The sequence below is a fragment of the Prionailurus bengalensis genome, chromosome B1 (genome assembly GCF_016509475.1).
Source record: "Prionailurus bengalensis isolate Pbe53 chromosome B1, Fcat_Pben_1.1_paternal_pri, whole genome shotgun sequence".
In the NCBI taxonomy this organism is placed as follows: Eukaryota; Metazoa; Chordata; class Mammalia; order Carnivora; family Felidae; genus Prionailurus; species Prionailurus bengalensis.
Window position 1 is genome coordinate 74,178,634 of NC_057344.1, and position 21,033 is coordinate 74,199,666.

Consider the following 21,033-nt stretch of genomic DNA (forward strand, 5'->3'; position numbering starts at 1 on the left):
AGCTTCCTCAGGCCAAACATATCCCGCTATCAAAGCGCGTGTACCTGCCTGCCTTCATCTGAGCCTGTGTGTCTCCATGTGGGCGACAGTGTCTCCTAGAGGGGGGCAGGACTGCTGAGTTTCTTGGGGGTTGAGAAGATCTTATCTTTTTATCCCTAAAGCACACTACACAGTAATAAACACTGCCTATCAGTGATATTAAAATTTTACGGGGGGTCATTAAGAAAACAGTGTCTCAAAAGGCTCCTGGGGAGGGAGAGGATAATGAAAGAAAGGCTGAGAAATGCAGCTTGAAAATACACGTGGGTGCTTTCTGTAGGTTTTTATGGTTACTAGGGCCCTGGTCTCTCAGACAAGACCTTCTTTTATAGGTCTCACTGCCGGTGGGAGACAGAGAAGAGAGGACAGCCTGGAGGCTGCTGAAGGGAATGGTCTGTGGCTTGAAGCGACCTGTCTTGGGGGGAGGGGACAGGGTTCGAGCAAACTGGGGTGTGGAACAGGCTGCCAACCTCTCTGTGCCCGGGACCTCAAATCTCAGACTGCACGGGGACACCAGCCCTGGCCCCTCAGGGTTACTTGGGAGCAGTGTGAGTGTGATGGTGAACAAAGGCCTCACAAATGTGAGTTTCTCAATCTCACCCTTACACAAAGACTAAGCTGAAAATAACAGTGAAAAGGAATGAATTCCATCTTTATATAGACACAGAGCTTTAAAATAACATTAAGTGAAAGAAACAAAATGCAGAATGATATACTGAAGTATGATTTCCTTTATGTAAGTTAAAAACAATAATTCTATACTTTGTTGATGGCTATATAAATGTAAGATAAAATATGGACTAAAAGAACATGTACCAAGTTCATGACAGTGGGCAGTGACTCGGGGAGGCCAAAGTGGAAAAGACTATAAAGCACTATTAAAAACAAAAACAGGGGCGCCTGGGTGGCGCAGTCGGTTGGGCGTCCGACTTCAGCCAGGTCACGATCTCGCAGTCCGTGAGTTTGAGCCCCGCGTCGGGCTCTGGGCTGATGGCTCAGAGCCTGGAGCCTGTTTCCGATTCTGTGTCTCCCTCTCTCTCTGCCCCTCCCCCGTTCATGCTCTGTCTCTCTCTGTCGCAGAAATGAATAAACGTTGAAAAAAAAAATTTTTTTTAAAACAAAAACAAAAACAAAACAAAACAAAACAAAAACAAACCCAAGGGTAAAGATAGTGAAAGTAAGAGTAGTTAATTCTGACCTTTCCCAAATCCTCAAATTTCTCAAAAATAAGAGAAGGCCACAATGTTCACAGCATTATTCACAATAGCCAAAACGTAGAAACAACCCGAGTGCCCATCAAAATGAGATATGTGCATGCAACAGAGTATGATTTGGCCTTAAAAAAGAAGGATGGGTGACCCTTGAAGACATTATGCTAAGGGAAATAAGCCAGACACAAAAGGACGACCACTGTATGATTCCACTTAGACACCAGAGTAGTCAAATTCATGGGGACAGGAAGTAGAGGTGAGGCTTCCAGGGACTGCAGGAAGTGAGGAATGGACAGCTGTTGTTTAAAGGTACAGAGTCATGGGGCACCTGGGTGGCTGACTCAAGCATCTGACTTCGGCTTAGGTCATGATGTCACAGTTTGTGAGTTCGAGCCCTGTGTCAGGTTAGCTCAAGCCCAGCTCTGGGTGAGCACGAGCCCTGCTTCAGGTAAGACCCACTTCTCTCTCTCTCTCTCTCTCTCCCCCTCCCTCTGCCCTTCGTGGGATTCTCTCCTCCCCCTCTCTTAGATAGATAGATAGATAGATAGATAGATAGATAGATAGATAAAGGTGCAGAGTCTGTCTGGGGTGATAGAAAAAGTTGATGGTGGTGATAGTTACACAATATGAGTGTACTTAACACCACTGAATGGTACACTTAAAAATGGTAAGTTCTGGGGGCGCCTGGGTGGCTCAGTCAGTTAAGTGGCCGGCTTCAGCTCAGGTCATGATCTTGCGGTTCGTGAGTTCGAGCCCCATGTCAGGCTCTGTGCCTACAGCTTGGAGCCTGGAGTCTGCTTGGATTCTATGTCTCCCTCTCTCTCTGCCCCACCCCCTCTCACACTCTGTGTCTCTCAAAATAAATAAACGTTAAAAAAAATTTAAAAATGGTTAATTCTGTGTTATATATATTTTACCATAATAAAAACTTGCAAGTGAAAAAAGAAATGCAAAAGTTCTTTGAACTGTGTCAAAGATAGACATTAAATGACGGTGATGATGGTGATGATGATGATGATGATTTAGGGAGAGGGAAAGGAAGGAGGAAAGAACAAAAGAGTGAATGAAATCCAAAGCTAAGTAAATACTCCAATCTACAGTCCCGCATGTACTCCAGGCCCTGGAAAACAGATCCAGGTCTCATACTGGGCTAGGCAGCAGGGCAGGAGGGAGGACAGATGGGACGGAGGGCAGGTGGGAGGGAAGACAGGAGGGAGGGGGAGAGGCAGGGGCAGGAGGGAGGGCAGGAGGCAGGGGCAGGACAGAGGGTAGGTGGGAGGGAGGACAAGAGGGAGGGCAGGTGGCAGGGAGAGCAGGAGGGAGGGAGGGCAGGTGGGAGAGAGGACAGGATGGAGGGCAGCTGGGAGGGAGGGAGGACAGGTGGGAAGGCGGGAGGCAGGGCAGGAGGGAGGGCCGTTCCCAGGGCTGGGTGTACTCCCAAGACTCACCGCCTGGCAGGAAGTGCTGACGGCCCACCGCGGGCTTCTTGTCCCCGTCAGAGCTGCTGCTGCTGCTGCTCCAGCTGCCCCAGCTGCCGCGGCTGGCCCGAACGCCGCCCGAAGAGCTGCCGCAGTCGGAGCTGGAATCCGAGCAAGACTTCTCCACACACTTCTTGCCAGTCTTCTGGTAGTAACCCTCTGCAGGAAGGAAGGGAGAAGTCATATCTCATTCGAACAATTTTCAACTTGATGCCATGTCTACTCAAAGGAGGTAAGTGAAGTTATGAAGAAGGCCAGGTTCACGGTCAGGGTCTGCTACCTCTGCACATCTAGCGAGAAGAAAGAAGTTAACTACAACCAATAACGGGACTTTAAGAAACAGTGAGGGATGAGCTGTGTCTACTCTGCCTGCGGGATGGGTGATTACACCTGGCTGGGGCTCAGACTGTCAATACCAAGCATACCCTTGATCTAAAAGTGGTTCTGGAAATAAACACTCTGTGAAGAAAACTGAGCTACTCGATCAGACTGGAAATTTATAGGTAATTTCTCCCTCTCTTTTATGAAGATACCTCCTAAGAGCTTCAACGTACTGGGGCACTGGCTGGCTCAGTCAGTACAGCATGCAATTCTTGGTCTCAGGGTTGTAAGTTCAAGCCCCATGTTGGGTGTAGAAATTACTTAAAAATAAAGTCTAAAAAAAAAAAAAAGAGCTTCAAAGTACTATTTATGTGTGAGTGGAATGAACCCCCAAGAAGACCAAAAGGCAACACATGTGTCAAGGGAATGAATGAGAGGACAGAGAAAGAAACTCCCGAAATCTGCCAGCCATGTGCATCGAGGACATGGACGTGTGTCTGGGAACACGGTGTTGGCAGACAGGACTACAACTCCCCCACACCATCCCCCAACACGTGCAGTCAACTTCAGTGGCCCTGGAGCCTCCTGCTACCCCTTAGTCTAGCTCGGACCTAGCTGTGGGTGCCCTCTACCTCTCACTCCCAGAGGCGCTGCCGGGAAGTTCTTGGGAGCGACGGCAGCCTGGCTCTGCAGGAACCGGCTTGGGTGTGTGAGAAGAACACAGTTCTCACCCGGCTGTCCCCAGAGGGAGCAACCACCGTTCCTTCAGCACTGCGCAGGAGAACAGTTGAGAATGGCCAGATTTTAGGGAGGACGGGACAACACTCGAGGCCTGCCTGGGTTCAAAAGAATCTCAGGTTTACAGTGTCATCCTGACAGCTTTCCATTCAGGCGTCAATAACCTAAGTTGCCTCTGAAGCGATAACCTCATCAAGGTGCCATTTCTTTACAGTGACTACTTCCTGGAGGAACCAAAAATCCCAGCAGAAGCACTGCTCATAGCTCAACAAAGTCACACACCTGCCTCTTCCTGTGCAGCAGGTAAACTGCTCCCAATGCCAGCATCTGTCTTACAAATTTCCCCCGGGTTTTCCTGTATACACCAGTTTCGGACATTGATGTCACTGCTCAGCTCAGGCCTTTCAAATGCATTGCACACAAGTTTTAATTCACTCTGTTCAGAAGGCCTAGAAGAACCACAAACAAACAAACAAACAAAAAAATCACATCCACATGTTATCATCCAACCATCCTTGCTTTCCATGAGACTTACCAGAGGTGAAAATGAACCTGGGACAACCCAAGACCTCTGCTCTTCATGTTTTGGGGGAGAAGACACTGAGTAAGGGAGTGGTATCAAAAAGACAAAAGATTTTTGCTGTTTTAGAACTACAATCAATCTGGAGCTCATTTAATCTACTCTATACTTCACAATGAGAGGAATAAAACTCCACAAAGTTAAATAAGTGATGGAGTCCCTCCGTCACCTCATAAGTGGCAGGTCCAGGTCCAGAACCCAGGACTCTTGGCTTTAGTGACAGGTATGATTCTTAATAGATGAACCTGCTGCCTGGTGTCTGGGGGAAGGTACTGAGCGTTCATTTATATCTCTTCTCATCCATTCATTTAGCAAACATTTATTGAGTGACTACCATGTGCCATGTATTGTTAGGAAAGTTGTGCTTACAAAGCATAAAGTTCTTTCCCCAGGGAGCTCACAGTCCAATGATAACACCTCTCTACTAGACCGTGAACTGGGGGAAAGAACTGTAATGGTTTTGTAAATGGCAAAATAGAAATGGGTAGAGGACGCCACAGGAGTCCACAGATGGCTATTCACATCGTCTAACTGCAGTACCTCACGCCAGGTTTGTAGGATGGCAGTTAAGAACACAAAATATGTGAGCTACAGCACATGATTTCATTGGTTTCTGACCGCTCAAAGTAAAGACTATAACAGAAGAAGCAAGAGCCAAGGAAACAGACAATCCAACAAGCACACACTTCTCTTTTTGTAAGTTTACCCATTTATTTTGAGAGTAATCAAAATAGGTGAGGGCCCCCCAGCTACTTCTTAAGTATCATATTCTCAAAACATTCTGATTAGTTACAAGCTACTGGAAAGTTCTATTTTAAAATTTTGTTTCTTGGGGCGCCTGGGTGGCGCAGTCGGTTGGGCGTCGGACTTCAGCCAGGTCACGATCTCACGGTCCGTGAGTTCGAGCCCCGCATCAGGCTCTGGGCTGATGGCTCGGAGCCTGGAGCCTGTTTCCGATTCTGTCTCCCTCTCTCTCTGCCCCTCCCCCGTTCATGCTGTCTCTCTCTGTCCCAAAAAAAATAAATAAACGTTGAAAAAAAAAAAAATTTAAAATTTTGTTTCTTGGGGCGCCTGGGTGGCTCAGTCGGTTAAGTGTCCGACTTCAGCTCAGGTCATGATCTCATGGTCCGTGAGGTCGAGCCCCGCGTCGGGCTCTGTGCTGACAGCTCAGAGCTTGGAGCCTGTTTCAGATTCTGTGTCTCCCTCTCTCTCTGCCCCTCCCCTGTTCATGCTCTGCCTCTCTCTGTCTCAAAAATAAATAAACGTTAAAAAAAAAAAATTTAAAGTTTTGTTTCTTTAGCATGTCAGAAATATCCTTGTAGAAATATATCATAATGCTTAATTGGTGAAATTCCACTCGAATTTTGTATCTTCCTGTATTTTCACATCAGGAAAATATAATACTTTAGAGTGACCTAAGTCAATCAACTTTTTATGAAAATACATGTAAAAAGAATAAAAGGTAGGGGGCGCCAGGGTGGCTCAGTCGGTTAAGCGTCCGACTTCAGCCAGGTCACGATCTCGCGGTCCGGGAGTTCGAGCCCCGCGTCGGGCTCTGGGCTGACGGCTCAGAGCCTGGAGCTTGTTTCCGATTCTGTGTCTCCCTCTCTCTCTGCCCCTCCCCCATTCATGCTCTGTCTCTCTCTGTCCCAAAAATAAATAAATGTTGAAAAAAAAAATTTAAAAAAAAGAATCCAACTTTTGATTTGGCTCAGGTCATGATCTCATGGTGCATAAGATGGAGCCCCTTGTCGGGCTCTGACCTGACAGCACAGAGCTTGCTTGGGATTATTTTCTCTCTCTCTCTCCCTGCCCCTACCCCGCCTCAAGATAAGTAAATAAAACATTAAAAAAAACCAAAAGATATAACTTTCCTTTCCACAAGATACCACACTGCAGCTTTTAAATAATTTAGCCTAAATAAAATGGTAATTGCTAATCAACAATTAGTATTTAGTATTAACAACGAACTAGCAGTGAGCCTATGCTTTTTTCCTATTTGCACTTTGCTGTTTGCTCTGAGTGAGCCAGGGACGTTGGAGCTGCCTGACCTTTCCCCAGCAGAGTGTAAACAAGAAGGGCGGGGGGGGGGGGGGGTTGCTGCAATGCTGAATCACAGGCTCCAGACAGCAACCACCTAAGCGACCCAGCGACAGACACTGCAAGCAGCACCATATGTGCCCCCCACCCTCCCGTGCCAGGGTCCTTGCCTCAGTGTGGGCTGTGCTGCCAGAGTCCCCTTCCAACAACAAACAGAACTGCAGCATGGTGGAGCCCCTTCCCCAGGAAGATTTGGAGCCACTAGAGAACAATCTGGCAGAAACACATTTAAATACCTAGCTGAGCTCATAAGAAAGAAATTCCCAGATGCCTGAACTCAGAAGAAGAAAAAGCCAGAGTGGTGAGGATGTACTCAGGAGGAAAAAGGCTTTAAAGCCCAGGGGGGTAGGTTTTAATTCCTCTCAAAGACAGTTATACAAGAGTCAGGGAGCTGGAACTATTCCTAAATAAAACTGGGGTCCTGGGAAGGGGGTATTGTCAGTGCAAGGGACACCTGAAAGGCTCCATCCATGGACTTAGGGAGGAAAAGGCAGGAGAAAGTGTCTCTACTAGAGGCTCTGGGCTTGTGCATATGTTGGGTGTTTAGATGTCTAAACCAAGAAATCAAAATTCAGAAACTATACCACCAGGTAGATTTGAAGTCAGAATGTACGTACATACTAGTGACCCCTTGAAAAAACAAACCAACCAACCTCAAGCTGAGAAATTCACATAATATCAGATTTAGAAAGATATTTCTGAAAAGCCAGAATGTGGGATTCCCACAAACACTATCCAGCGCCTTCATTTTACTGATAAGAAAATGAAAGCTCAGGGATATTAGGTGAGCTACAGAAGCAAGGTTTCCAAACAAGAATATCACACTGCTTGGGTTCCAATTCAGACCCTGCCCCTTACCAATTCTGGGGCTGTAGGCCAAACACAAAATGTCTGGGCACCTCACTTACTGATGCTGTAAGAGAACCCAGCTTCTGCAGGACTGAGCCTCAGGTTCCCTGAGTCATGACTGTTCTCTTGTTAAGGGGCAGGGGAATCCAGGACCCCTCGCGGGTGAGAGCGATGCGGGGGTAGGAGGCCTGAGAGCTCCCAGCTGTCTTCTCTGTCACCTGGCCCACAAACACTCCTGCAACTGCATTGCACAGGCAGAATGAAGGGCCGGGCACAGAGGATGCCACGCTTTTTCTTTAAAACCTCCCAGAGCTTTGAGCATTTTATAAAGTAAAAACATGAAAACTATGTTCACTTTAAGGTATTATTTTAGGAAAAGAAATGAAAACATATCCAGGATATGTATTAATTTTAATATCATTTATCTCAAAATACAAACATTGATATCTATTCTCTGTATCCAATAGAACAAAAATAAGATTAAAAGAGAATAGCTAAGAATAAAATCATAGGTTAAAAAACAGATGAAAATTTTAAAGAGATCGTAAAAATTACACACCTCAAGACCTGAGCAGTACCTCTTTTCTTGTTTTTTCTACACGTTCGATTTTTATTCCAACTCAAGTTTTGTAAATTGCCTTCTTTCTTCTCCTGAAGCTTCTTCCTCCTATAAGGATCTTCTTGCTAAAGAGAAAAAATAAACCTTAAGTAAAGGTTTAAACTGAAGACCAACTTCATATGAATTCAGAATGTTCCAACATGGGTGAAAACAGAGACATACATTTCTCAATCTCTAGTTTGTTTTCATTTCCCTTCCTTCTCTACCTTCCTCAATCTCTGCAAAAAGAAAAAACAATCATTGCCTATAAAATTCCAAACAGGCTAAAAAGGAAAAACATCTGTTAGCAATTTAGGGTCAGCTTGCTGTTAATCGGCAGCAATAAATTCTCCAGCATTCACCTGTTAATTTGGTATGTGCAATTCGCATGAATTACTACTGAAGAAAAGTCACGTAAAAACTCAACTTAGGAGTAATTTGTGTATTTATGTTCTTATTTGTTTACAGAAAAACTTTAGGAGGACAGCCAAATCTCCATTGAGTGTGCCAAACTAGTTTAAGCTTTTGTAAATAAGGCAAGAATATGCTTGATGTTTTAAATGTGGTTCTGAAAAACTTAATTTAGCATGAAATTCGTATTTTTATATATCTACACATTATGTACGTGTGTGTGTGTGTGTGTGTGTATACATATATATATATTTTTTAATTTGGGCCTTTTCCTCTTTTAAGTGTTAGGCATAGTCCGCTAAGCCAAGAGAAGGGGGATCCCCCTGCCCCTTAACATTTTGAAGTAGCTCCTGCCTTACAAGTCCTCTAATACTCTATTTCTCTTCCTTCTACCACTCTGCCTCTTTAAAGGTTTTTTTTTAATGTTTATTTATTTGAGAGAGAGAGAGAGAGAGAGAGAGCGCGCACACAAGCAGAGGAGGGGCAGAGAGAGAGAGAGGGAGACACAGAATCCAAAGCAGGCTCCAGGCTCCCAGTTGTCGGCACAGAGCCCAAAGCAGGGCTTGAACTCACGAACCATGAGATCATGACCTGAGCCGAAGTCGGATGCTCAACTGACTGAGCCACCCATGTGCCCCAAACTCTGCCTCTTTACAGCAGAGGCACTGTCAGCAGGTGGGAGAAGGTACAGAGCTCACTAGGGCTTGAAGAATGCATTGTTCCTGGACATCACAGAGGCACATCCCCCAGCTCAGAGAGTCCTCTTCCTACTGACCCTTAGGATTCACCTTTCATACAGAATAAAGACTGCCTCATTTTACCTTCTTTTTTGAGAAGTTTGGTCCAGAAATCAGAGTACGAATCCATGACATTCTAGCATACACCTGACTAATACACATGACTTGGAAGAGGAAAAGCAGAAGGTTTCAAATGCCTACATGTTACATATCTGGGGTATCAAAAGCCTCATGTACCTATTACAGCAAGAGGCTTACTGCAATAAATACTAGAAATAAAATGAAACTGCAACTGTACATGTGGTAGGATTATGGGATTTGGGGGGTTCTTCTTAATACTCCTTTAGTTTCTCTCCCAATAAGTATGTATTAACTTTTTTCTGAGTCTGCAGGTATCTGAAAAACATGACACGTTAAACACACAAAGCCCTATCTTATAGGATTTTATGCTAACTGCTTAAGTTAGATGCTAAACACATTAATAACATATGATCAGACATTATCCAAAGTTAAACAGTAAATACGTGCCATATTTATTCACATACTATTCCCTGTATATTTCTAACTTCAGGGAGGAAAGTTTTCCTCTCCCCTCCCCTCTCCACTTAAGGGCCAAGAAAGACTTTTCAACACAGCAAGTACTTGAGCCTTTCTGTCCCTCCAGAGTCACATACAAAGAAAGGATCTGTCTCTAAGTGGGGTCAGAGAAAGAGTGAGCTGGTCAGTAGTCACTCTGACACTTGGCTGCCTTTCTGCACTCAATCTGGTTAGATTTGTCATCCTGTGCAAACAAGAGGGACTACAGAGACATGAGACTGGGTGGTCAGAGGCATCGTTATGGTCTCTGAATATAGGCAAGAGTGATTAACGAGAGTGCAGGGCACGCTGGACTCCGGTGAGTGGAATGACAAGAGAAGCAGAGTGCATGAGCAAACAGACAGGAACAGAAACAGGGTGTGGACAAGAGAGGGAAAAGACTGAGGACATACTGAGGAATGAAAAACCAATGAATGGACTTGCTGTGTGTGTGTGTGTGTGTGTGTGTGTGTGTGTGTGTGTGTATGTGTGGCAGGGGCTGGGGGGCGGGGAAGAGGGAGGCAGGAACAATGGGAAGTGAAGAGGAAGGGCTCCAGTCAGGCTTGGAGAACAGGCCAGCACTGGCAGTAGCAGATGGTGGGGGGAGGGGGCCGGGAGAGAAAACCAGAGACCCAGAGCAACAGACTCGTGGAGAAATGAGAGGCAGACTAAAGGCACAATCTGGCTCTTTGCTTTCTGGTAGAGGGTGTCACACATAGAGGGAGGCAGGACCAACCAGGGAACGAGTCCGTGCAGAGTTGCAAGTAAGACCACAACTGTGAGGCCAAACAGCCCAATGTGAATCTCACTCCATGCCTGCAACTGTGATCTTGAGCAAGTTACTTAGCTTCTCTCTGCCTCAGTTTCCTGAATCTTCCTCAAAAGGCTGTTGTGAGGGTTACATTACCTGATACATAGTAAGAATTCTATAGAAGACCCGGCTATTATCACATTATTGAATTATTTGAACTAGTGAAGTTCTCTGATAGCCCTGGTAAGAAGGGACAATTTCATTGATTACAGGGTGGGGAAATAAAAAGATTTCCTAAACTTTAATAAAAGCAAACGAAAAAAATCAAAGAAAAACCACAGATTTCACAATACATTCTTCAAGCTGCTGTATATAAGTAAAAGCAAATAAAAGAGGGAAAGGGCCAATTAAGAAAAAAATCGGATACACTATTTGATAGGCAGAGTCAATACCGTGCTGTATGTTCTTAAAGAAAATAAGAAAAACACATGCAACAGAAAAACGGGCAAAGGACATGAAATAGAAATTTGCAAAAGAAATATAAAAGGCTAAAAACCATGAAGACTTCACCCAAAATACTTAATAATGAAGTATGTTTTAGGAAAGGCAAATTATAGACCAGCTTGGATCTCATCTTTCCATTTTGGTTTTAAAAACCACGAGTGTATTTACACTGCATGTTTCTGCCTGCAAACACCAGGAGAGGGCTGGGGGGGGCGGGCAGAGTGCCGTTAACACAGTCTGCCTCTGAGCAGCACAAGTGGAACTGGGCGAGACATTCACTTCTAATTTATTTTAAAAAATGAAAAAGATTTCAGCGGTAGGATTTTGGATGGATGAGTTTTTACTTGTTTTTCGGAATAGGAAAGTGCTGATTTTTTCCTGGTGAGAGATGCAAAGTGAAAGAAAACACAGTCGTTTCCCTATCTCGCCGATCAAGATTTTGCATGACACATGGGGCTGCTGGGGGCAGAGGAAGCCAGCGTTTCCTACACCATCCATGTGAACGTGAATCCACCTTTCTGGAACGCAATCTGGGGCACACATGAGGATACTCTCTAATCCTACTTCTAGAAATCTCTAACAAGGACACAGCAGGTATACAGGGAAGACTTAAGAACAACGTAGCTCATCATAGCGCTATTTACGAAAATAACAAGCTGTAAATTAATGTCCAGTCACAGGGGAATGGTTTAGGATTAGGGGCATAGTTAAATGACGGAATGTTATGTAACCACTGAAAGTTCCCTTTGTTTTGAACGTGAGAAAATTCAGAATTATTAGCATGATTAGCAAACCTACATCTACATAATGATGATGCTGAGGTTTTTAAAAAGTTGTATAAAAAAGAAATAGAATATAGAAAAATGTACAAAGTGGTTCATTTTGGATAGACTTTTCTCCCCGCTGCCCCTTCTTTATGCTTTTGTAACAATCATAAATTCCTTTTCTAAGGGGAAAAAAATCTGCTTGAAAAAATAAACAGCAGGGCTACGGTTAAAATTTAGTTTGTAGCTCTTAAATCTGGGCTTCAACCTTCTTTGCCAATAAATCTACAGGAATGTTCCCCATGTACTATAGACAGATTTATACAATTTTCTAAGCTGCAAAGTTAGGCCCTAAGAATGTATAAGAAAAACAAACATTGAGTGCTGCCCTTGGGAATGTGTTTATTGAGAACGACTTCTCCAAACGAACAATGAAATGGAAAGCACACACTTGCGAGGTTTTAAAGAGATGCTCTGCAAAACAGGGAGTGAGTCATGGAGACAGCAAAACAAATGAGGGACTGTGGTCCCTCAGATCCTCCAGCTGGTGGCATCCTTCCTGTTGAGGGGATTGCCATCATCTTTAGGTGCAGATGTCTCTCTTACACAGGCTCCCAGTCCAGAAAAGGAAGGAGGAGCTTACATGACCCCTGGGACTGTGCACGAGCGAAGTCTGAGCTCCAGGGATAACGAGAAAAAAGAAGAGGCCCAAGCACAGAGGCCTGGGTCTGTCATGGGGGCCAGAGGCTGAGTCTGAAGTGGGGGAATGGCACCCACCTGTGACAGATGGATGCCAGCAGCACCACCACTGAAGCACAGTTCCTCGGGGCCACCTCCTCCTTGTGGCCCTCAGATGGAGGGACCTAGCGTGAGTCCCAGCTCGCAGGCTGTGCAGCCACTGAGTGATCATATCTCAGTGTTGGTTTCGATCTCACTACAGGGCAACATGGAAGTCTCCAAAGCCCTTATCAGGAGGATGTTACGGTTCAACCCTGGAGGATGTTACAGTTCAACCCTTACCTTCACCCATTCCCTCCTACCTCAAATTCAATGACTTTATTTCTGCTCCTGAAAGCACAGCCCGTCTTAGTCTTCTGGCCTCGCTTCCAGTACATCTGCTATACCTGCACCCTCAAGCCGTCCACAGCTACACCACCACCCGAGGTTCACACTCAGGCCCCTGCTCTTCCCTCTGTACGTACACATCTCGGAGAACTCAGTGTCCTCTTTCAGTTCTAACCTCCACAGGCACAGCTCCCATTCAAGCCCTGGATCCGTATCTCCGGCTGTCACTAACGAACACGGTCATTTCCTTTCTACTTACCCCTTGTCAGTGCTTAGTAAGTGCGCTACTCTAAGCACTTACCACATGAACTCATCTATGGCTCACAATGCTAGGAGGTAGGCAGGCTATTATCATCCTCATTTGTCAGATACGGAAACTGCGATGTTAAGTAACTTGCCCAATGTTATAGAGCAAGTAAGTGACCACCTGGATTCAAACCCAACAAGTCTGACTGCAAAGTCCATGCTCTTAATTTGCAACACTGCTTTGATAAACATAAAAATGAACTCATAAGTCAGAATTCCCCATCTTCTAGTTAGCCAGACTTAAAACCCTGGAGTTACTTTTGCAAGTGATTGTATAAGAGAAGACAGCTCCTCTCCTTTGTGCAATTAGGTGCAGGGAAGTCCTATTAGTTTTTCTTCTAAACTCTTACCTTCTCTTCCTACCCTTCATCCTTGCTCCTGCCCAAACACAGCCTTACATCACACCTCCCAGCAGAGTAACAGCCTCCTTATGAGAAGACAGCTGGTGCCCATCTCTGCTCTCTATAACCCAGCCTCCAAAACATTCAGACTGACCCTCCAAAAATGCATTATCCACACATTCATTCAAGCATTTACTAAACAACTACACTTTATAATCTTTGTAACAGCCATTCTGCCCGTCTTTGTGAAACTGAACTGAAAAATACTCAATTATGACCTTCAAGAAACTCACAGCCTATAGGCTATTTTCCACCACCCATCCACATGCCAGTTCAGAAACCTTCCATAGCACTCCATCATTTGCAGCAGGGTCCCCCCCAAACTGGCCACCCTTCAGCCAAATCCTCTGGCCAAACCCTTCAGCCAAAAGAACTTTGTTTGGACAGATGCGCTTTTAAAAATCTGACTCTGAAATTTATTAGCAAGCAACCCACTACTGTCCAATTCTCTATAGGCATCATCGCTTTGATTGCTGTGCTCACCCAGTTCACTATTTGTGCTTCTGGCTGAGGCCTAGGGGATAAAGTCTAAATTTTCAATTGGTATGCAAAGGCCTTTCCCATCTGGAAGGTCTCCCACTCTTCCCTCCCATTACTTCCCACTCCCGATTGAGCTTCTTCTCAAAGATGATCTCCTACAGCTCCCAGTTATGCTGTGGGGTTCAGGGGTGCCGCTGCCCACCTTCCCTTCTTTGCCTGTCCACGTTTCTATCTGAAATCCCTTCCACCATGGACTGATTGGGGCACTTGACTACTTAGAAATATCTTGTCCTTCTTTAAATGCTGCAAACTCCCAGTTTGGAATGTCTAGGATATCTTTATTTTGTATCATTTTCATGTTATTTAAATGAAAAACCCATGTTGGTTATGAAGTTTAAGCAAAAACAGAAGAATATAGAGAAGGAAAAAAGAATCACCCCAAATCCCACCACCCAGAAATAACCAGAGTCTGCCACTGATTATTTGGCAAACCTTATTTTTTACTATCTCTCTATGAACCTACATACACAATAGGATGGCAAGACAAGTGACAGGAATGATTCATAATATTGGAACGATGTATTATTTTTAAATAAAAATTTAAAGCTCAGTTTTATTTGAATTTAACAAAGTAACTGAAGTAGAACCCAGGGAACTGCCAATGTTCAAATAATCATTTCTTCTTTATTAATTGTTTAACGTTAAGAAAGATAGTGAAGGACATTTTCATTAAGTTTTCACCCTATTAAGTGCTATGTTCAGTTTTATACAGTATGGACTCTCTACCAAGAAAAATAACATTAAAACTCACTATCACCTACCATTCAATACGATCTCTCATTTTTGCAGACTGTTACCTTTTCGTTTTAAAATATGCAATCTGTTCTGCAATTATAATTGCTAACTGTTTAGTTTTAATTGCGGGTGGAAAATGGACAGAAATCCCAACAACAGACCTTTAACACAGCTTCAGTAGTCCTGGGTCCTTATTTTCACTTCTAGCTTAGTTAGTTAAATTTCATTAACTTCATTTTTTAAGAAAGACTCATGATGAACTCACCTGTGTTTAAGGATGCTGCTGTCTTCGCACTTAAGTGTCAACTTGGCTAGAGTATTCTTGCTCACATTCTCATTCTCTCCAAGATATGGCTCCCTGTGCCCTGGCATGAGATTTTTCTACCAAGTGAGGCAAGCCTGAGCTGGTGTTTCTCCATCTTCTTCACCTCCTTGCACTGTTCTTTAGGCTTTAAGTTCAATAACTATAGCCAGGCTGTGCCTGTGTCCATTGCTATGTGTCAGTTTTTCCTGGTGTACCCAGTGTGCCCTTTTATTCTATAAATTCCATTCTTCCCTTGTATCAGGAAAATTTTCTTCGATTTCATCTCTGAATAAATATGTTTCAGATCTATTTCCTGGGCCATTTACTTAAACACTCATTATTCTTCTGTTGGACTGGTTTTCTCTTTCTTTGCCCCATATCTATCACCATCTTTTCTCTAACTGCTTCCAGCTCTTCAATTTCTTCCCTCACACTCGCTCTCATTATCTTAAAGCCTTTCTCGGGGTCAAATAATCCGAGTTTTGGCTACTGTCTGTGTAACGTCATTTGGGTCTTCACTTCTTCGCTTTATAATATCTCTTTTAACCTCATCCTGGTGTATTGATTTGCCTTTATAAAAGCTCTCATTTTATGGAGTTCATTTTCTATAGTGAGAAGTATGAAAAGTTTTCTTCAGGTCTCTGGATATGTTTTCTTCTACATTAGGATCTTTACCTGTCTTCTGTGTTCTACTCCTTTCATTCGCTTTTACAGTGTGTGTGTTGGGGGGGCGGTATACAGTGTGTATCTGCATAGTTAGAATGCTATGTTTCTCCCACTGGGCTTTTACTAATACACAGATAGCTCTGTTCTGAAATAAAGTAGGTAAATTCTCCTAAATACCTTTTCTACCTTTCTCCTTCACCTGTTTGCTTTTGCCTATGAGATATGGGGCTGGGTTCTACTCTCTAGATGCTCTTTGGTAGGCTACACTAGAGAGAAGGGAGAGGGTTTGCCAGGACAGTGTGCAACTATGTTCTCTTTTCTGGGAACCTGTTGCACAAGCGCCCACTTGCTTGAGCTAGACAGGCATCCCTTTCCTGTGGATTTTGGCCTATGCTTCCAACTCAGCAAGAGCAGACCCTAAAATGGATGTTGGGTAACAACTGGAGAAAAGGGACTGGTTCTACTCCACCGTCTTTACCAGGAGTTAACCCATCTGCTTAAGAACAGCTTCCCCATGGGGCGCCTGGGTGGCGCAGTCGGTTAAGCGTCCGACTTCAGCCAGGTCACGATCTTGCGGTCCGTGAGTTCGAGCCCCGCGTCAGGCTCTGGGCTGATGGCTCAGAGCCTGGAGCCTGTTTCGGATTCTGTGTCTCCCTCTCTCTCTGCCCCTCTCCTGCTCATGCTCTGTCTCTCTCTGTCCCAAAAATAAACAAACGTTGAAAAAAAAAAAAATTAAAAAAAAAAAAAAAAAAAACAGCTTCCCCAGAGAATAAAAGATAAAAGCTATCTGATGTTACTAGAAATTATCTTAGCGTCTCCTATGGAATTAGAAGATAAATAAAACTTTCCAAACACCTCAAACTCACCACTTACAAGTACAGATTCAAATGCCTAACTAGCCCCCTCACTGAAAAGTATGAAATATACGTGGACAGTCACTAGACAGATATTTGCTCTCTAAGCCCTAAAAATGGGTTTTGTCCTAATAGGCAAGAGAAAAAGGAATACAGACCTCGACTGAAGGTATGTCCTGTTTCTCAAAACATATGTCTTCTTTAGATGCTTTGTGGATCTTCTTTTCTGAGGAAGACTTTGTGTCAACCTTTTTCAAAGTTTCACAGCTGTCTACTTCATTCTTGACAGGCACTTGCTGGTTATTCCCTTGAATACATAAAAACGATTTAATCTCTAGCTAATTATTTCCATTCACATTCCCATAGTTAAATCTCTTTCCCACACCAATCTAATTTAATGAGATTTAGACTTAGAGATTGTTCCCGACATTCACGATGCTCTAGAAATGTGCTGACCAGTAAAACCGTGCTTATGTTAAGAGGTCTACAAAAAGTCTTTAAAAGAGATTGAGGGAAAAGCCTGAGGCGGTACACCATTATTTATAGCAGCATTATACCTAACAGCCAATAAGTAGAAACAACCCAAGTGTCCCTGGACAGATGGACAGACAAACAAAATGTGCTATACCTACAGTGGAATAGCATTCACCGTAAGAGGAATGAATCATTGCCCAACACCATGGGCAATATTATACTTAACACTATTGAGGTGTATACTCAAAAATGATGGAGATGGAAAAGCAAAGGAAGGAAATTCTGACACATGCCACAACGTGGATGAACTCTGAAGACCTCAGGCTAAATGAAATACGCCAGTCCCCCAAAGAGAAATACTATATGATTCTCCTTGTCTGAGGGACCTAGAGTCGTCAAATTCATAGAGATGGGCTGGCGGGAGAGGGTAGAGGTACTCACTGCTTAATGGGTATAGAGTTTCTTTTCATGACAGTGAAAAGGTTCTGGAAACGGACGGTGGTGATGGTTGCACAACAATGTGAATGTACTTAATGCCACGGAGCTTTACAATTAAAATGGTAAATCTTATGTTATGCCTATTTTACCCCAATTTTTTTGAAGTTGGTGAGGGGAGAGAGGGGTAAAGGCCTATTTTACCCCAATTTTTTTGAAGTTGGTGAGGGGAGAGAGGGGTAAAGGCCTTGGCTTCCAGTCATGACCCAGTCCCTAATTAGTTTTCAAAGCAAATCTCTTAAGTTGCCTGAGTTTCTTCAGTTTCCTTAGTTATAAAATGAAAATACCACTTTCTCCGCCTGCCCCAACTGCTACAAAGATGAAATCAGAAGACCTATAAATGGAAAGGATCCCCCACCAAAACTACATGACCCGTTTCAGGACAGGTCCTCCTCCCAGTTGGGGCACACCTGCCCCCAGCAACCAGGGCCTGTACCCTGTAAATGAGCAGATGAATCACAGGGCAAAAAAGCTAGTGCTGGTAGAAACCTCATGTGAAAACATGATTTTCCTACTTTTCTTTCAAGTGATTTCATGCCTAAGTGTATTTCTTCTTCCATCCCTTACTTCAAAATAAAGTCAAAGCAACGTCAACCCCACAAAAACTGGCCTCAGTGTCCTAATATGAAACAAAGCATTTCAATACCTTCTCTTTTTTTCTTAAACTGAGACTTCCCTTACCATACCTTTGCAATCTGAGAAAGTTTAGATGGCCCGGCAGCTATTTCACAAGGAAGCAGGCTGCAGGCTTGGTGATGCAAGCCTGACCTCACCTCAGCAGGGGCTCCAGTCCGGCCCTGCTTTGGGACCTGGTGCAGGAAAAGTCTGTGCCCGCAAAATGAAATGAGCAGTTCAATCCCTCCTGATTCTGAAATTCTGAAGCTGAACTCACTCAAAGCAAGATATATACATCTTACAAATAACACTTACAAGGGAAGCATGCTTTTATTTTGTTAATGGAAAATGGTGTAAGTATCATAGAACTATAAAAACGCTGGGAAGCATTAATTTGCTCTAAGACACAAATTGGGTGTTCAGACAACTACAGAGGAAAATATCCACCATGATGAAGTGGTAAAGGAAAGAGCCAAGAACAAAGGAGGCAGGATCCAAAACACAAAAAGAAATCATAAATAAGGACATCCCTTCGGATTCTGGAAACCATACATATAAAACAGAACACATACATTCTCCCAAAAAATGTGCCGCTAACTTTCCTAGAGTCTTAATTCATGAGAAAATGGATTTCCTTACGTGTTCTTACGGCCGAGAACAGCACTAAAAGTATTAGTCGTCAAACTTTCTCAGGAAGGATCCAAAGTTAATATCCAACACTGAACTATCCCCAAAAGTGCTAAAGCACTTAGTAACACCTTCTGTGGGGCTGGGAATCAGGACAAACAGTAAAAGCAATACTTTTTTTTTTTTTTACTTTTTTTTTTAACGTTTATTTATTTTTGAGACAGAGAGAGACAGAGCATGAACGGGGGAGGGTCAAGAGAGAGGGAGACACAGAATCTGAAACAGGCTCCAGGCTCTGAGCAGTCAAGCACAGAGCCTGACGCGGGGCTCGAACTCACGGACCGCGAGATCACGACCTGAGCTGAAGTCGGACACTTAACTGACTGAGCCACCCAGGCACCCCCCCACTTTTTTTTTTTATTTTTTTTAGTAAAAGCAATTCTAATAACAAGTTCTTCATTGAGTCTTTGAGAAACTCTAACATGACAATATCTAATGGAGCCATCCAAGTCATCTTATTAGGCACGATTACTTACTTACAGTGTTACACAACTTTCTTACACCCATCTCACAGAGTCAGTGTTTGAGCCATAAAGATAAAAAACAAATAAAACAGGGAACAAGTGAACTCAACTAGAATCCTGCTTAAACTTTTATGGCATCAAATCTAATCAAATGTTATATTTTGAGTAAAAGCTAATCTTCAAGATATTAGTATCTATAAGTAAAATGAGACTATTTGAATTTTTCAAATATTCGTATTTCGGAAATTTGGAGTGTCTATTCAGTGACATCTTCCATGTATTGTTAATTCCAAGGCTTGGGGTATTATTCAATTTAAAACTTTATTATCCTTTACATTGTTATAAGCAGAAAGCAATAAAAGGGTGCCTGGGTGGCTCACTTGGTTAAGCATCCAACTTCAGCTCAGGTCATGATCTCATAGTCTGTGGGTTCAAGCCCCGCATCGGGCTCTGTGCTGATAGCTCAGAGCCTGGAGCCTGCTTCAGATTCTGTGTCTCCCCCTCTCTCTGCCCCTCCCCTGCTTGCTCTCTCTCGCGCGCGCGCGCGTGCTTTCTCTCAGAAATAAACATTAAAAAAAAGAAAGCAATAAAATAATTGGCTGACTATTCCTCTTTCATAGTGCTGAGGCCAGCTGTGTGTCTTTAGCCTTAATTCCAGAGATCATTATTTTTTAATTGTACGGTCAAATACAGATCTAGAATTGTGATCACACAATTTAAAAATAATACACATTTGAAAAGAGACATATTTAAGAGATCATTTATGTTACACACAGAGCTCTACTCTTGTCAGATGCTCAAAAGACTCTGGAATACATAACAAATGTTTGAAAAATTGAGCTGTGGTTTGACAGGTGGATGCCAAGAAAACTGTGTGTGAAAACAGAGCTCTGAAGCATCTGTCAACAGACTTCCTTTCTATGGGGAATTTTAATTTATGACTTACTACAAGGCCTCTCAGAAGAAGGCCGCAGAAAGAACAGGAAGGGGATGAGACACATTTCTTTTATTCAGAAAATAAATTCTGTGTTTTTCAACAACAAAACTGAGCATGTAGTGCCAGAGCCATTAATATTCACCTTGGAATATTTTTTTCTCACACAATATGTCACCCTCAGGAAAAATTAAAAAGCCTCAGAATAGGAGAAGGCAAACTTCCTCACATGCCTCAAGGAGGTCTGTCAGGTTAATAAAATCACTTCAGGCACTCTTAGGAGACAGACCGCCTGCCCCCTTCCCCTTTTTCCAAAAGCAATCTTATCACTGAATTTGCCTCTATGGAACATTTGTGTACTTTAGGAGAAGGAGCTAGGATGTGGCAAACACACTAGCTGCTTTCCCCTGAGCAAACAGAAATTCCCCATTCTAGTGGGCCACACAGGAAACGAGGTGGAGGGACCTGGGATTCCCAACCAGCCGGCGGGCTAAGTTCAACTATTAACACAGAAGCTGTTTTCTTCAGATTCTAGAATGATTTTGTGATGGAAACACGTTTTTCACAAAGTAAAACACTTTTCAAAGCAAAAAAAGAACTAACACTCAAAGTTGGAAGTGAAAATTTGGAGAGTTCTCATATACAAATGGTTTTCTCTCATCCTTGAGCATTCTTCACACGTTATGGACTCCCTGCCAATTATATGCCTGTTCACCATCTGCCAGCTTATTACAATGCTTTCCTTTAAAATCTGATAAAAGCACCCCAAGCCCTTGATATTACTAAAAAAAAAAAAACCTCTAAATCCTATCTTCAAACTACAAATATCTTCCTCT

The 21,033-nt window shown here is 43.4% G+C and overlaps 1 protein-coding gene across 2 annotated transcripts in view; it reads right to left on the reverse strand.

Moving 5' to 3' along the window:
- TMEM131L (transmembrane 131 like) overlaps window positions 1-21,033 on the reverse strand; it is a 170,979-nt gene that overhangs the window by 15,385 nt on the left and 134,561 nt on the right. For both annotated transcript variants that reach the window (XM_043567149.1, XM_043567140.1), the window contains exons 26-29: window positions 16,687-16,835; window positions 7,876-8,000; window positions 4,070-4,236; window positions 2,699-2,887 (exon numbers count right to left, since the gene is read on the reverse strand). In XM_043567149.1, the coding sequence (XP_043423084.1) occupies window positions 2,699-2,887; window positions 4,070-4,236; window positions 7,876-8,000; window positions 16,687-16,835 (630 nt within the window). The remainder of the gene's footprint in view (window positions 1-2,698; window positions 2,888-4,069; window positions 4,237-7,875; window positions 8,001-16,686; window positions 16,836-21,033) is intronic.